Source organism: Equus quagga, chromosome 3 (genome assembly GCF_021613505.1).
Source record: "Equus quagga isolate Etosha38 chromosome 3, UCLA_HA_Equagga_1.0, whole genome shotgun sequence".
Classification (NCBI taxonomy): Eukaryota; Metazoa; Chordata; class Mammalia; order Perissodactyla; family Equidae; genus Equus; species Equus quagga.
The window spans coordinates 3999283-4016744 of NC_060269.1; the positions used below are offsets into that span (position 1 = coordinate 3999283).

Below are 17462 nucleotides of genomic sequence, written 5' to 3' on the forward strand. Positions count from 1 at the left end.
CAAGCTCTTGAAAAAACCGGGAATAGAAAAGGCAGAGCTTTGCAAGCGTTCCCATTCAGGCTGCAGCTCTGGGAACCTGCAGCGTCCCGCGTCCAATGAGCTCCCAAATCCCCAGCTTCAGCGAGTGGGCGGGGCTCAGGGGGATTCGGCTCCTTCCGCGGCTCCCGCTTGGCCACGTCTGAGGCCCTGCAGGTCCTTGAAGGTACATAAATCACCTGTTAACGCTTTGGCCGCAAATCAGCTTCTCCCTTAAATTTTTGTCTCAACCGATTCAGTAGTACATATGCTTAGACTACGTAATTTTCCCCTTCTTCCTGGTGTCTTGTTTTCTTGTATGGGTACGTCCCCCGCCTCGAGCGTCGCGGACCCCCGCCCCCGTTCCGCGCACGCGCCGGCGCGCGGGAGGGCGGGCCTGCTTCCGGGTGGCGCGCAGCGCCGCAGGCCGAGAGCTGCCCGCGCCTCCGGCATGGAGACTCTGTATCGTGTCCCGTTCTTGGTGCTCGAGTGCCCCAACCTGAAGCTGAAGAAGCCGCCGTGGGTGCACATGCCGTCGGCCATGACGGTGTACGCCCTGGTGGTGGTGTCGTACTTCCTCATCACCGGAGGTGACGGGGCTGCCGGCCCGGGAGGCGGCGGGGAAGGTGGCCAGGGCGGGTGCCCCCGGAGGGCGGAGGGCGGCGGGCGGCGGGCGGCGCGGGCCCAAGCGGTAACGGCCCCGAGGCTCGGCCGCCCGCCGCCCGCCCCGTGTCTCGGGAGGGCGCACCCCGGGGCCTCGCTCTCCAGCCCGGCCGCTGCTCTGTCTTGCTCGCCGCCGGTGCTTCGGAGGTCCCGGGAGGGTCGGCGCCGGCCCGTTCTGCTTCCACGGTTGACAGCAGCCCTGGGACTGCCTCCTCCCCTTGTCTGCGGCCCCTGGAGCCTTGGAAGGGACTGGGACCGCTCTTGGGTCGATTAGCCCAACCCGAAGGGCCCCCCGGTGCTTTTTGCCCCGATCCACAATAAGTATGAATGGAACTTTCCGAATCTGTGGTTTTGATACATATTTGAGATTGGAGATTGATTTGCAGAAGGTGTTGTGTTTCACAGAGCGGAAGTTGAGAGTTTAAATAAGGAAAATAGCAGTCCTGCTAAACACTTCTGAAATATCATCTTACCCTTCTTTTCAAATGGCAAGTTGCAAAAGGGGCGTTGCTTGGTGTAGTGGTGAGTTGGCAATCCGGCTGCAGCCTCTGCAGAGCCACCACCCTTTGAAGCCACAGCCAGCTCCACGGTTTACTCAAGACTGTCCTCCTGTGCCTTTAGATTGGGGAGTGGGATACTTAATTTGGGAATTATAAAATTAAAGCTCTCCGTGGTAGGGACAGCAAAAGTGGTCTGCTTTTAAGAGAATAGTCCTGGACATCTTCATTTTCATAGATATTTTGTGAGGATAGCAGGAAGAATCTGAAACTGTGAGGGCTTAGTTCTAGGATGTACCTTTGAATTTATCCTCCTCCTCCAATATAGAATACTGACAGTTAACTTATGCTCATAAATAACTTAGATTTTAAATATTTTTTCTGTTGGTCAGATACTAACCTAGCATTGCATTAGCGTTAACATTTGCTCAGCAAATTAAAAAGGACTGTATTGAATGAATGATTTAAAATGCATGTAGCTTTTACATTTTTTTTAGCAAATAAATTTGCTTATTTAGCAAATAAATTTAGCAAATAAAAGAGTCTTCTACTAGTCTGTTTCCTGTAACCCTTACCTCCCTTGGAGGCAGAGCCTTTGCTAGAAGCCTCACAGTTGTCATTCTGGCTGCTTTTTCCGTGTTGACTGTTGTAATGGGGAGATTCTCTGCCCTAACCCCTGGGGGAGAGTGAAAAGGACACCTTTTAGTGGCCAAGGCCATGAGGTACTTCATACAAGGAATCGTTTTTGCCACTGGAAAGGAGTCTTTTCTAAAAACTGTGGGTGTACCTTTATAAATAAACAGTATTTATTGCTGAGAAATATTCAGCAAATAATGTGTCAAGTCCCTATTAAGTTCCAGGCACTAGGTGCAGGAGACAACAGGAAATGAAACATAAAGATGCTGTCCTCCGGAAACTTAGAATTTCGTGTTTGAGACATGTTAAATACCACATACATTTTTTTTCCATTAAAAATTGAAGGAAGAAATCAGGAGGTTATGAGAAAATAACGGGGATTGGGAACATCATTTACCTTGGTGTATGGTTCCTGAGGAAATGACGCGTTAGCCAAAACCTGAAGGATTAGGGGAAAGGGTATGCGAGGCAGAGGGAAAAGTATGGACAAATATGGGACTGAGAGCCCAGTTAGGTGGGTCTTGTAGTCGGCTTAGACTGGACTAGGTTGGTGGCAGTGGAGATGGAGGAAAATACAATGAAAGATATTTTGGAAGTAGATTGAGTAGATCAGGATGATGGGTTGATTGGATTTAGGGGGAGAACGAAGTGTGTCTGATTCTGGTGTCTGAGCATCTGAGTAGGTGAAAGTGTCATTTTCCGAGACTGAAGAAAGGAACCTTTTTTCTGGATAATGATGAACCGGAGGTCACTTTGGGAAATATAATAGTTGCACATAACCAACTAAGTTGGATATGTCACATTTGCAGATATGAGTCTAGAACTGAGAAAAGAAGTCTGTGTTGGAGTTGGTCAATAACGAACGTTTTCTGAATTCCTCTCATAAACTACATGTTGAAGAGCATAGACAAAGTCCCTGTTCGTTGGAAGCTTGCATCTACTTCTAACGGTGCTAACATTGTTTGATAAATGTTGGCACACTGAGAGTTGTTAGCACATAGAACTGAAAGCTCTGGGAAGGGATGAGTTCCATTTGGGAGAGAAAGTAGAGAAAGAAGAGGACAGTGGATTGCACCCTAAGGAACTGCCAGCATTTAGTGGTTTTATGGAAGAGGAGGCTCAGCTAGGGACGGATGTAGCAAGAAAACTTGGACAGGAGTGTCACGAAAGCCATGAGAAGCCACAGAAAAATGGCTTTAGTAAACTGGATTGAACACTGCTGGGAAGCCTCCTAAGTTGAGAACTGAAAAGCGCCCATTGAATTTGGCAACATGGAGGTCGTTGGTGGCCTTAGCAAGAGTAATATATCAGTGGTGGCAGAAGCTGGACTGGAGTGAGTTCAAGAATGAGGGGTAAGTGGGGAGGGGGAGACAGCAAGCGCACCAAATTCTTTTGCAGAAGGAAGCCTGACTCCCTTTCAGAAAGGAAGCATAGAAATAGGATGTGAGCTAGGAGGGTCTGGAGTCAAGGGGAGGCTGGCGTAGGGAATGAGAGGTTGAAAATACAGGAGAGAGAGGAGATATCCAAGAGAACAAGGCTTCTGAGAAGGCAAGAGGGGACCCACACTGATAGGAGGAGGGGCTCAGTTGTAGCTGGAGGGAGGGAGGTGAGGATGGATGCAGATACCAGCTTGTGGGTTTGGTTGTGGGGGCAGTGAGATTAGGGAATTCCTCTGTGAATGTTTTGTCAGTCAGGCTGAGGGAGACACAGTCTTGCTATGCTTAAGAGAAGCTGGAAGTGAGGATGTTGGAGAACAGTGGAGAAGGTAAAGAGTAGATGTTGGCATTGGGAAATTGGAAAACTGTTAATGTTGATGGACGTTAATATCAACGATCACCACAGCATTATGACATAATGATGGACATTAACGTTAATGCTCGTGAATCTCTAGTATTGCCAGTCTGCCTAATAGTGTTATTTTAAAATGTCTCCTTGTTTTGCATTTAAGAAAGTTTCTTTAATTTCCTCTCAATTTATAGAAACAAATCCAAGCATATGTGGAACATTTTCATGATGTTAAATCTCCTTTAATGTTAAATCTCCTTTATTGTGGAGTCATTCTTGAGTATGAGAAACAGTTACTGAATGAATTTCTCTTATGAAATTTATGCCTCTTTTAGAGATAATATTGTTTTACGAGTCATTCTAAAATATTGAGTTGAATTTCTGAATGTTTTCTCTGAAGTTTAGGAGATTAGCTGGTCCTCATTTGATTATAATAATACATCAAAACACTCCTTTTTTTTTTTTTTTTGAGGAAGATTAGCCCTGAGCTAACTGCTACCAATCCTCCCCTTTTTGCTGAGGAAGACTGGCCCTGTGCTAACATCCGTGCCTCTACTTTATATGTGGGACGCTTACCACAGCATGGCTTGCCAAGCAGTGCCGTGTCTGCACCCGGGATCCGAACCGGCGAACCCCGGACCACCGAGAAGTGGAACGTGCGAACTTAACCTCTGCGGCACCGGGCCAGCCCCAAAAGCACTCCTATTTTTAAATACAGTCATATGCCACATAACAGCATTTTGGTCAATGACGGAAACCGTCGATGATGGTAGTCCCATAGGATTAGTACCATAGGGCCCAGTTGTGTAGTAGGCTATGCCATCTAGGTTTCTGTAAGTACGTTCTACAGTGTGTGCACGACGAAATCGGCTAACTGCATTTCTCAGAAAATATCCCTGTCTTTAAGCATTGCGTGATTGTATAAACAAACCTTTAGAGACAGATGAAGACTCGAATTCTATTTAAAAAATTAGAAATCCAACCTAATTTATACTGTTGTCTTTCATGTAGGAATAATTTACGATGTTATTGTCGAACCTCCAAGTGTTGGCTCTATGACTGATGAACATGGGCATCAGAGACCAGTAGCTTTCTTGGCCTATAGGTAAAACATACCTTTTTGAATGATTTGGTGGTGGGAAAGAAGGTTGCCGGGGCAAGCCTGCTTATTTGAAAATACAGCGAAGCCTATGGGGTCCGTCTGTATTTAGACAATAGCTGTTTTAAAATGCTAAATTTGGAGAGGGCAAGTGGGTAAGAGCAAAAGAAGTATATTTATTTATTCATTTATTAGGAACTATTTCACAGTGATTGACATAATCACTTATTTAGAGGAGGGTATCAGTTTAAAATACATTTATAGATTATTCTGGGAATCAGCCAACCATGAGTACCTGTTCTTTGTACATAAAGTTTGGTGGACTAGGCACGCCCATTTGTTCATATACTATCCACGGCTGCTTTCAAACTGCAATGGTAAGTGTGACACAAACCATGTGGCCTACAAGCCTAAGATATATACTATCTGGCCATTAAGAAAAAAATTATGGACCCCTAGACTATACTATTAAATAAGAAAAATAACTTTTGAGACTTGGGAGTTCCATTCCAGCATTGAAACACCGTTCCGGCATGATTTGGTTCAGCTGAGCAATGCTCATTGTACTGCCTTCTGAATCCACTTGGTAACTGTCTGCCTAAACGTAGTTAGGTATTTGTATTTACACTTACATTAGTGGTATTCTGTGCATAGAATATTCCTGGAAAGATGACTGTGATTCTCTGGGGAGGGGCTCTAGATGGCAGGAGATCTTGATGGTAGGGAGACCTTTCACAGTGTTGTCATTGTGCTGTTTGAATTTTGAACCTGGTGCATGTATTGCGTTTTCAATTGAAGCAATTAGTTAACAAAAAATATATACCTTCCTTACATATGCCAACGTATAAATTATCCCTTAAAGAGAGAAATTTGCCTTTTGGGATCCATGAACTCTGAGAATTTTGGAAGCTCTGTATCCCTAGAAAAATCAGATACACATTTATACAAAAATTTGTGTATAATTCTAAGGGTTTATAGATTGCTGGAAATCCTTCTGGGTTCCGTTGTGGGCTTCATGGAGCCTCAGATAACAATGCTTGCTTTAAAGATTTTCACTTTGAAACAAGAGGTTTATTAATTATAAAATTTCAAGAGGCATTTCTAACCAATTCAATATTAATTTGAAATTGATAGTAGAAGTTTAATAGCATAACTTTTAAATTTTTTTTTATTGTTTTCCTTTTTCTCCCCAAAGCCCCCCAGTACATAGTTGTATATTCTTAGTTGTAGGTCCTTCTAGTTGTGGCGGATGGGATGCCGCCTCAGCGTGGCTTGATGAGCAGTGCCATGTCCACACCCAGGATTCGAACCGACGAAACACTGGGCTGCCTGCAGTGGAGTGCGAGGACTTAACCACTCGGCCACGGGGCTGGCCCCTAAATAGCATAACTTTTAAAAGCAAAACTAAAGTTCTGGTTAAAGTGTTCATATACATATAATAATTGGCTTTTTAAGCTAGTAATTAAATATATGAGTACTGGTTTTATATAGACAGTTGTGTTAGTTGAGGTTTTAAAACTTTTTTTGAATATAAGCTCCATGATTTTTGTCTGTTTTTTTTGTTGTTGCAGCTCCAGAACCCAAAACAGTGCTTGATATGTAATAGGTGCTCAGTGAGTGTTGTTGAAAGGGCTATCCAGAAGTGTAGTAAAATACTCATAAGGATAAGAATAAAAAATTAGCACAAAATGTGGCAGAAATAGGGATTGCAATCTAAGGAAAAAAGCTTTTTATTTTTCTGTGACTTTTCATTTATGGTTTTGCTGTGGTCTTTCTTTTTCAGAGTAAATGGACAATATATTATGGAAGGACTTGCATCCAGCTTCCTGTTTACAATGGGAGGTTTAGGTTTCATAATCCTGGACCGATCCAATGCACCAAACATTCCAAAACTCAATAGATTTCTTCTTCTCTTCATTGGGTTCGTCTGTGTCCTATTGAGTTTTTTCATGGCCAGAGTATTCATGAGAATGAAGCTGCCGTAAGTTACTAAGTACTTTGTGTCATCAGCAACTTACCTTCTGTTGCAGATGGGTAAATTAATTCCTGGATCATGTAAAGTCATGGGAGATTTAATTTAACCCTCATTTAAACAGATGAAAAATCTGAGAGCCAAAGAAATTTGTGACTTGCTCAAGGTTATAGCTATAGTTAGTAGCAAAACTGAGACCAGCACGTCTTCCTGTTACCTCCGTGCATTTCATGAGAAAATTCAGTTATTTTGCTGTAGCATCACTGACCACTGACTCGGGATACTGTTTCTCTAAAGAGCTTTTTGGTTAATCTGTAACATATGGGATTCCAGTGCTGATAGTAATAGTAGGAAATATTTTCAAGCCATTTCAGTATTACTGCTGCTCTTTGAATATTGGTATGAAGAAAACTCATTAAGCCTTGGATGGGAAAGCAGAATTATTGTCTCTCTCCCCAAAAAGATGGGGAAAGGATTTCATGTATATATCTTAGATCATTTTGATTCAGAAAACTTGCAGTATCTTTATAACGAAGATAAATCGGTTTTATGGCAACTTTTATAATTCCATTTGACATCGTTAATTTGAAATGTGGAGGAATCTGATGACATTTCCCTGTATTATTTCACCTATGGATGCATTGGTAACTACAGGCCTTTTGGGCAAGGATACTATACAAAGATTAGTTCTTAGTCAATTCCTTTTTTAGGGAATATGTTAATCATCAAGTGTCAACTATACTGATTTCTTAGAACTGATGTTCCCTCATTATAAGAGACGATAAAAGGGTATCCAGGGATGTGTTTGAATTTCACAAGTTCACTTGTTCTGTGGCTTACCTATCCATTGTCTGTAAAACATCTGGGGTAGAAAGGGCAGACTTCCCCTAGAAAATCAGAAGTGCTTATCCTGTGGTCATGTTCCCATCTTAGTCCTGAGGATGGGAAGAGAGATCACAGTGCTCTTTGTCAGCTGAATATCAGTATGGCCATATAGCCCCTTCAGACTTCTCTGCCAGTGGCTCTTATTTTTATTTGGGGAGAATAATTCTGGCCATTGGCTAAATTGTATGAAGACTTAGGTACCCCAGCCTCCTCCTTTTTTCTGCTACTGTTGGATATAAGTCAAACATAGCTTGGTAATATGTACTGGGATGGAAGAGATTGAAGTTTTCCATGGAGAACAAAAAAAGAGGAAGCTCTCAAAGAGGATAAAGAGGTTGTTAAAAATTAATAACCAAAGGGCTGGCCCCATGACGCAGTGGTTAAGTTCACGCTATCCACTTTGATGGCCTGGGGTTCACCAGTTTGGACCCTGGGCACAGATCTATGCACCACTTATGAAGCTGTGCTTTGGCAGGTGTCCCACATTTAAATTAGAGGAAGATGGGCACAAATGTTAGCTCAGGGCCAGTCTTCCCCAGTCAAAAGAGGAAGATTAGCAGCTGTTGTTAGCTCACAGCTAATCTTCCTTGGAAAAAACATAATTAATTAATTAATTGGAAAAAAGTAAAAAAATTTAACAACTAAAACAGAAGGAATCTTTGGAGGCATATAGCAGGACAGAAGAAGTGGGCTGGGTTTTCCGATAGACCCAGATTTGTTCTCATTCTGCCCAGACTTCCCATTCTTCGTTAGAGTTTTAGGTTCTCTCCTAGCATGTGAGCCTGTTAATCTTTTAGCTCAGGCATTGACTTGAAGGGTAATAGAGCATCTACTGCTTACAAAAATGCTTTGGAAGGTGTTTAACTCTCTGGACTGCCTCCACCTTACTTCCTCAATTATTTCTGTCAACAGTTGTCTTCCTGTCCCCGTGCTGTGGGCCAGGTGGACTACCTGTAGATTGTGTGTAGATGTAAGCAAAGCAGAACAGTGGTCTAAGCAGAAAATCGCTGCTTTCTGTAACTGGTCGTGCAGCTAGATCTAGGATTTAAATTTTTAAGAGAAAGAAATTGATGGTTCCCGTTTTGATATGATTTCTCATCCACAGCTCCTAATGCCTGGTACCTTGGCTGTGAAATGAGGAGAAACAATGGACAGTTTTAGAAAAGAAAGGGCAGCAATATATTGCATGTCCTGGAATATTTGCAGGCGCCAAACGGGATGATGAGGCAGGTCTGTGGGCCTGTGAATTGCACACAGTAGGGTTGTGGTTAGTACACATGAGGGACGTCTCTGTCTGCTTTCACATGCATTACTTTTGATGTCCTAACACATAAACATTTTTACGTAAAATAAGTGGAATAGCAGCAACAATAAAAGACATTAAAAAACACCAGTAACCACTGATTTTTTCAGATTATGTAAGTAGCTTGCATCTGAGATAAAGGATGGCTATGCTATAAGATGTATCATGATAACCCCCAGGGTTGAATTCTTTTCACAATCTGATATCATCTTCAGCAAGAGATACCTTTAAAAAGGAGACAGTGGGGGCAGTGACATGATACTGCTGGTTCTGTTTTCTGATTTATGCTTTTTTAAAGACCTGATGCCTTCCCTACTGATGTAATTTTACAGATTAAACATGGCCTTATTTAGTGCCTTGTCTTTTGAAGAAATATGGATGCTAGTAAAATGAATGACTGTTTATTTACTTTGCATATATGGCAGTACATTTAAAATGAAAAATTGAATTTTAGTGCCTAGTATTTGTATTGTCCTAGTACAGAGTTCCAAAGAAGCAATTTTCGTTTTGAAAATAGAAATTTTCTAATATAATTCCTAAGATAGTGTATGTGAAATTGTGTCTGTGAGATACTTTTAAATGTACACAGGCTCAAAGAAATAAAATAATGTTTAGACGCTGGGTAAAAGACTTAGGTACAAGTTTGTGCTTGGTTCTTAGGAAAAATAATGAATGGTCATTAGGTTCTCTTTAGGGTTACTATTGGGGTAGTTTTGACCTAAAAGCAGAATCTTAAAAGTTAAAAAAATGGAAATAAAAGATGGCCTCCCCTGTTGTGGTGTAATGGCCTAACATTCAGCAGAGTGTTTAGTTGAGGGATGGATTCCCACATTCAGACAAGTCTGTCATGCAGCTACAGAGAATAGCCTCCGTAGATACTATCAGGCCGCTGAGGACAGAAGCCCTGCTTTACTCAGACTCGCAAAATCGCCCTGTCAGCAGTTTGAACTAGTGTTTATGAAGCCTGATGAGAGAAGCCGGGGAGGCCTGAGGAAGTGCTTAGCTAGGGGATCCGTTCAGAAAAGAAGTTTTCTTAAAGGGAGGGGGGAAATGGAAAGTAAATAATAAGACCATAGTGATATTTACTCAAATTAACATCGTTTAGAGAGTAGGATGATGCACGTATGTGATTCTGCCATGTAGCTGGAGTCTAACCCTGCTTGTCCTAAACTTTATTCATTTTTGACAAAGCTCTTTCTGAAGTGTTTATTGCTTCCTTAACATTCACATTTGTATTTAGCAGGTATTTATTATTTGATAACTAGTTTGTTGGACACTGAACATTAAGCGTAGTTTTGCCTCCTTGACTCTGGGTCAGTTTACATTTATACTTACAGTAGACATATACTACTTTTCAGTGTTTAGTTTAGTTCCTCAGTGTGACCTGCACTTCTCATTGCAATCAGTGTACACCTAGTGTGATTTCATCCTTTCCATCCTCCTCTTCAGTTGGTTGGTTATGCTGTGATTAGAGGAAATAGTGACCCGAGGCATTTGGTTGTGTTTTTAATCCGTCCTGGCTGAAGGAGAGCCTCCTGGCCTGGCTTTCTAACAGTCCTTTCCTTTCAGAGTTTGAGTCTCTCGTCTGCTTCCAGGTTTGGAGCTGTATTTGAAAAGTTCAGGTTGTAGAGAGTCTGGCTTCTGAATAAGCTGGGTTGTTTCAGTATAAAATCTTGTATCCATGGTTCATTGTTAGCAAATAGGAGAGGTAATTCTAAAAAACAAAACATCTGTACAGCTGCTGAGGACAGTGTGTAGTATGAGGAGGAGGAATTTCCAGGACGGTTTTGGACTTGCGGCTCATTAGCTCTGAGATGTTGGATTGGTTCCGTGAACCCTCGGCCTCGATTCTAAACTTGGGAAATTAAGTTAATAATGTGCCTCAGAGAGTCGTGTCAAGATTAAATGAGAAGGTGTTTTATGTGCTCTCCAGCATAGGATCAGTGTTAGTGTTTTTACTGTAAAGATAAACAGGATCCTCAAAGTTCTATATTTCAAATTGGATTATAGCCATTTCAAAAGTAAATAAATACACTATTTCTGTTTCTAAAAGAAGAAAGTGAGATTTCTGTTTAGGACTGTCGGAGGAGATAGTGGACCGGGAGTGAGGACACTTGTGTTAATGCTGGTCCTCTTCTTTTCTCACCTTGTGATTTTGAGCAAACCACCTAACTGCCCCACAGTCTCCACGTTCTTCAACTGTAAAATGAGATTAATATTTGCTCCACCTCCCCTTTTAGGAGTGTTGCGAGGGTTAAATGCTAGAATGCACGTTATCGTATCTTGGGAAGTTCCTGTGTTAGCGCCAGCCTGGCACGGGGCCTGCCTTCTGTGCAGAAGGCACTCAGTGATTATTGACAGGACAAGCACCTAAAAACAAAGGTGAAGCAGAAGATCCTTCGTGGTGGCTTCTCCCACGTCTAGTTGTTTTTTGAGTTCGTGATTCACTTTGATACAAGTATTGAGTACTTGTATTACCTAAATACTTGTATTTACCTATAGTTTCACTTGTATAAAATTCTCACAGCCCTGAATATAATAATTAAAGGTCATGACATTTTCTGGGCCATGAGAGGGGACTAAATGATTCTAGGAGAAACCAAAGTAAATGTATTTCAACAAGTTTATTTTAATTTTCTATCAAGAAGTATATTAATTTATTTGTTCTTTTGTTCCAACATGGCATCTTTATAGCATTATAATATTTCTTAGCGTCCTCCAAATTTGTCCTCAGGTAGGGCTATATGTAAGTTGGGCAGCTTTGAACAAGGATATGTCCATGTAAGTACTCTTTTCCATCTAAATATATATTGACAATAAGCCATGGATTTACAGTGCATAAGTGTAGATCACGCACTAGTTATGAGGAGGAACACCACAGCATGTAACTGTTGTAGGAGACAGGTGTCCAAAAGTGCGCGTTCACGTGTCGGTGTGTGCAGAGGACACGCATCCTCGGGACTTTTGTTCCACAGTGTAAGCTAGCTGTGGAGTACTTCCACGGTGCAGGTATTAGCGGATGTTGCCTTACAATCGCCTTGAACATTTTCTGAAGCTTAGGTCATAAGGTATGCTTTTTGTAGCAAATTTGTGGGGAGGTCTTCAAAGTCAGTCTTTATCCTGAGAGCCTCTTATTTTTTATTCAATTTGGTTTTTATTGAGGGAGGGAGCTGAGAAGTATTGAGTGGTGTCAGAGCTGAAAGGGTGGTGGTGAGATGAAAGTTCTCTCTGTGCTCAGAGTGTGGCTTGGCCAGGCTGATAGAGCAGAAGAAAAGTGCAAGGAAGTTCTAGGGAGATCTGGTTGGCTGCCCTTGGAGGAGTCGGGTGAGTCCAGAAGCTGGAAGGGAGGAAAACCACATTCTTAAGGGTCTCCTCTGTGCTAGGCGCTGCAGGGGATCTCAACCCTATGAAGTCGTTTTTAATCCCTGCCTTCCAGATGAAGAAACTTGAGACTCTGAACTAATAATAGCAGCTAACGTTTGTCAGATGCTTACTACCATGAGCAACAGTTACTACATAAGTAGATTCTCTTATATAATCCTTACAGCTCTTTGCGGTAACTCCATTCTACAGATGAGGAAGCTGGCTGAGCTTTCCCCAGGCTCACCCACTAAGTGTTAGAGGCAGGATCAAATGGACAGAGGTTCTGAAGGCCTCAGGGGGGCCAGGGTGCGTTGAACCCTTTCTTAATGCAGATAGTTTTACACAATTTTTCGATTTTTTTCCTGATCCTGCAGATCCTTAATTAATAATAGGTTGCAAGGATTTAGTGCAAAAGGAAAAGTTTGGAACTTTCTAAAACCAAACTTAATGCTTTATTTAAAGGAGATTTCAAGGCCTAGCTTGTACCTTTACTAAAAGGATCTCCTATGTGATCAACATGAATTTTGACCTGCTCAACAGCGCCCCTGCCTGCTGTCTGGACGTTTCCTAAAGGAACTGAGGGGCAGGGGCAGACGCTTGTGCTCGCTGTTTCTTGAGGGTCAAGGGCTCACCTCAGGCTGAGGCTCCTGGTCCTCCCACCTTCTCCTTTGCCAATAATGGAGTTTTTAGAAAATCCAAACCAGCTTCTTTTCATCAAAACATTTATGATTTTGTTGCAATGGAGGAAGTCCAGAGAAAATTGATTCTGACTTTTAACTTTCGCACAGCATTTCCTTTTCTTACTTCTTGTTCTCATTCTGTGTTGTTTAGCATATTGGTTTGTAACTTTATACTTGGAGGGAGAAGGGGACTGGGACTGAGGCCCAGTGATGTATGTATTTATTGGGTGGGGGGACAAGATATGAAACATGAACCGCATAAGGAATTGCACAATTGTATTTTCAGATTGTCATTTGCCTCATCGTAAAATTTGTTTGGGCACTTAGAAATATTGCTTCCTTTTCACTTTTTGTGTTTATAAATTTTATTTCTACAGGGGCTATCTGATGGGTTAGTGCCTTTTGAGAAGAAATCAGTGGATACTGGATGTGCTCCTGTTAATGAAGTTTTAAAGGCTGTACCAATCCTCTGATATGAAATATGGAAAAGAATGAAAAGCAGCAGAAAAAAGAAGCATCTAGTGAACACATAGGAAGCTTGGACTAGAATGACTTCTTGGTATCAGAGATAAGCTCATCACAGTATTTTTCCCTGATGACCTATGCTGACATACCCACTATGTTAAGTGGTGTTTTCTTCTTAGTTTTTAATTTCTTAAAGGAGATATACTCCACTTCTACAACTATAATATTGAATGAAGTGATTATTTTTTACAATCCCCTTAACGTTTTTTGGAGATGACATTTGTGACTTTCAGAAATTACTGTAAAATCAGGAAGGGCGATTGCCTGGCTGAGAACTCTGCACAGCCGATCGCCTTTCCCTGTGGTGCTTTGCCTTTAAACAGAGTGTGTGGCAGTACATTATTCCAGAGACGTGTGTAAGGCTGTTTCCCGAACAACAAGATGTATGAAAGGAGCAGGAATAAATAATTTTTCTAATTAACACCTTCTATGTTTGTTTTTTAATTGGCTGATGGTATTACCTTTAATGTGTAAGTATTCAGTGCCATCTCGTGCCTTTCTTCAGCTGCTGTTGGTAGCCCGGGGTCTCCCGACGTGGCTAGGATGCCTTGTGAGGCAGCGACCCCGTGTCCCTGTAATATTCGAGCGCCGCTGCGTGTCTGTGCCAGAGTTGTTGTAAGTGTGATCCTGTTAGATGAGGTTCCCTTCAGGCATTCATTTTCAGTGATTGACACAATTGGGAGCACATCTAGCAACATCTCTGGACCAGCTGGCCTTCCCCGCATTTCTCTTCCCCAGGCCTCGTGGTCGTCCCTGACTGGCCCTGACCTCCTCTTCTCTAATGGCTCAGTTAATTCTATCCTAAGATCTTTATGTTTACGGTGAAATTTTCTCTCAGGTAAATTTTTCCCCCCTAATTTCAAGGCTGATCTAAATGTATCTATTTATTAAGTAAAAGAAAAAAGATTAATTAATTTATTCAAAAACTTTTGCGTACTGTTATATGCCAGGCAGCACTGAGGATGATAGTGGTGAATAAGGGGAAGACAGATAATCAGTAGATAAAAAATATTTATCAAATCAGAAACTGATAAATACCACAAAATTACAGCAAGATACGCGAGTAAGCTGTGCTCTGGGAGATGTGGGGGAGATTGCCGCGTCCCAGGCTGTGGAGACCAGAACAAGACCTGGCTGCACTCGCCAGCTTGAAAGGCTGGGTTGGCGTCAGTGACAGTCTGTGATATTTGATCCTATTTTAAATGTTCTGTCAGACTGGATGGACAGAAGCTGACACCAAGGTGTCAGGGCTTCCAGAAGTCTCCTTTCCCAAAGGATGCAGTAGTGAGCGGGCGGTTCCTGTTAAGCACCAGCAGAGGGGGCTATCGTTTGGTGAGTTTTTCCACGTCACAGCTCTGAAGGTTTGGTTTTGGTTTTTGTTTTTGTAATAGATGGATGTTTACTAAATACAATGAAATATATCTAATTTTCCTGATAAAATTGCAGTCATTTATGTGACTAAATAATCATTGTACCTTGTACTAGACTTAAAATACTTTTGGAGACCTTAACTAAAACGTCACAGCCTGTCAAAAGGCTGCTCAGCATTATTAACATCAGCAGAGGTTAAGTAAACGAGAGGTAGAATAAATTAACAGAGTAGATCAGAAACAAGCTAGTCTTTGATTTGATCACAGATTGAGTCCCTCAGGAAGTGGACACTAAAATGGAATTGGAAGTGCACAGTGGTTTAGTGGAGAGAAACTCCGGTGGGAGGTGAAGAAGGACGCAGAGTTAGCCAGGGAGAGCTGTCCTGGATGCATAGCTGACAGTTGCTGTCAGCCTAGTGGGGAGCTCCAGAGCAGAGACCGCCTGTCAGAGGGGGAGTATGTCGGGTGTAAATGGCTGGACCCTTGTACCACTGCCTCGTCACATCTTTGGCCCGGAACCGCTTTGAGATCAGCATGATTTGGCTAAAAAGCTGAGGTGAACCCTGACAAAGCTAACAACTGGAGTCGTCAGCTAGCCTTGCAGCTAGGCAGTGGGGCCATCAAGGGGAGCTGAGCAGCACATCTCTGCCACAGATTTATAAAGAAAACATCGTATTTATAGGATTAAAATGAGAGGAAATCCTGTATCTCTTGCTTATGGAAGAAAGTTGTACTGTGATCATCATTAATGTTTATTTGAATTGGGAAGTGTGAGATAACTTAGGGTCTCAGTAAATGCTACATTCCTGAAGTGTAGAGCTGTCTTAAAGGTTGCTTTCCCATTTTGCTAGGGAGTAAATTTACTATACAGCTTTACCTAGAACCCAGGTCTTCCAGATAGCAGACCAGTTGTTTCCCTTATGTGCTGCTGTTTTCTGGAGCAGAAGATCAGTCTTTGAACACAGTCATAAGAAGTATATACTTATTTATGAAAGACGTGATACCGGAAGCTGGGTTACACCAGTGAGCAAGAAAAATACAGGCCCTGTTCATGTGGAGTTTCTGGTCCGGTGAATAGACACAATTGGGCACATTCTCCTTGCTCTGGAGCACGTGGAGGAGCACCTAATTCCAGATTTGCGATGAGGGAGGCTCTAACTTGTTGGGGTAATGGGCTGCTGATCTGCCTAGAGGTTTCAAGTAAAAATACACTTTTCCCCAAATCTCTTACTTGCTTTTTGTTGTTTTACTTATCTACTGAGATTCTTAATTGCAAGTGAGAGAAGCTCACTCAGGCTATCTCAAGCAAAGAGGATAATTTATTAGAATACTGGAGTTTCAAGATGCTTAGGGCGTTAGGAGTACCGGAATTGAGGATATGGTACTGTACGGGCTCTTGTTTTTTTCTGATGTGTTCTATGCATCTGCTTCATGCTTTTCTCTCTCTAAAATCAGTCACTTGTGCTATTCTAGTTCACAGCGGTGAGAATCATGGCTGACACTCTGTCTTGATGATTATGCTCAACAGTTTCAGCCACTGTAGAGGAAATGTCCTGGATTCAATACTTTTTTAAAAACACCTCCTTGAATGGAAATTCCCACTTCTTACCTCGCCTTTGGCCGTCCCTCCCAATCCCAGCCCCGAGCCCTGCTGCCACCAGTTGTCAGGCTACCTCTTTGCAAGATCACCCAAAGTCCAGTTGTTATCAAGTTTATGGAATTTAGTTCATATAATGTGTTAGAAAGTGAGATAATTCAGATCCCAATTTCATGATCCTCAGTGAGGTGTCCTCCAACTTCTGTTGAACCTGCCAGTGATGGGAATCTTTTGACCTCTCCAGGCAGCCCATTCCATCTTCAGATCTCATTGTCCTTTAGAAAGTTATTTTCTGTTTTGCTTTAGTTCATTGGGTTCAGATCCACCCCTGTGTCTATATCTAGACACATCTAACTGTACTACGTAATGATGGCATTTCAAATATTAACACCGTCTCATGAGCCTCCATCTTTTCAGGCTCAGAAACATGGGGTCTGCTTCCTTGATGACCATTCTTCTCTCAGTGCTCTCTAGGTTGTCTATAGTCATTTAAAAATAAGTTTGCTGAAAGATTATGTACTGCTTCTGGGTGCTTATATTTAGACTGACATAGTCATTTTGGTGGCTACATACTTCTCATAAGCTATGCTAATATCGCGGTTTCAGCAATGGTTGCTATGGGTCCAGATGGAGAATACCCTGAATTATTAGGAACTCAGATTTGGGATCAATCATACTCATATTCTAGCTCTGCCAATTATGAACTTTGTCACTGTGGACAAGTTACTTAGATTCTCTGAGCCTCATTTTCCTCTTAAAGTGAAGATAACAAAACCTACCCCATAGGGATGTTCTTTTTCTTTCTTACCTCGACTGTGTGAATCCTCTTTAAATGCTCAGTTGCCCTGAAGTGTCAGTCGTGGAATATGTCTACATGTCTCTAGTGAAGGAATTGGAGGCATTGATTTTAACAAAAGCAAAAAAAATGGCTATGACTGAAAAGCATTCCAGAGGTAAACAGATGTCTTTCCTTGGTGTCAGCCTCTCGCTCAGTGAAAGCACTTTACGAAGTAGATGGTGTTAGCCTCTCTCTTGCTCTTGTGTCTAGGGAGGTCGGAAGGAAGGAATTCCA

At 42.1% G+C, this 17462-nt stretch overlaps 1 protein-coding gene across 2 annotated transcripts; it reads left to right on the top strand.

Moving 5' to 3' along the window:
- Positions 1-414: 414 nt before the first annotated feature.
- OSTC (oligosaccharyltransferase complex non-catalytic subunit) lies at positions 415-13844 on the top strand. 2 transcript variants are annotated; one of them, XM_046657157.1, is made up of 4 exons: positions 415-605; positions 4608-4701; positions 6479-6676; positions 13276-13844. In XM_046657157.1, the coding sequence occupies exons 1-4, from the start codon at positions 467-469 to the stop codon at positions 13292-13294; spliced, it is 450 nt and encodes a 149-aa protein (XP_046513113.1). In that variant the 5' UTR covers positions 415-466; the 3' UTR covers positions 13295-13844. The 2 variants fall into 2 exon arrangements, with proteins under 2 accessions (XP_046513113.1, XP_046513114.1); XM_046657158.1 differs by lacking the exon at positions 6479-6676.
- The last annotated feature ends 3618 nt before the right edge of the window (positions 13845-17462 follow it).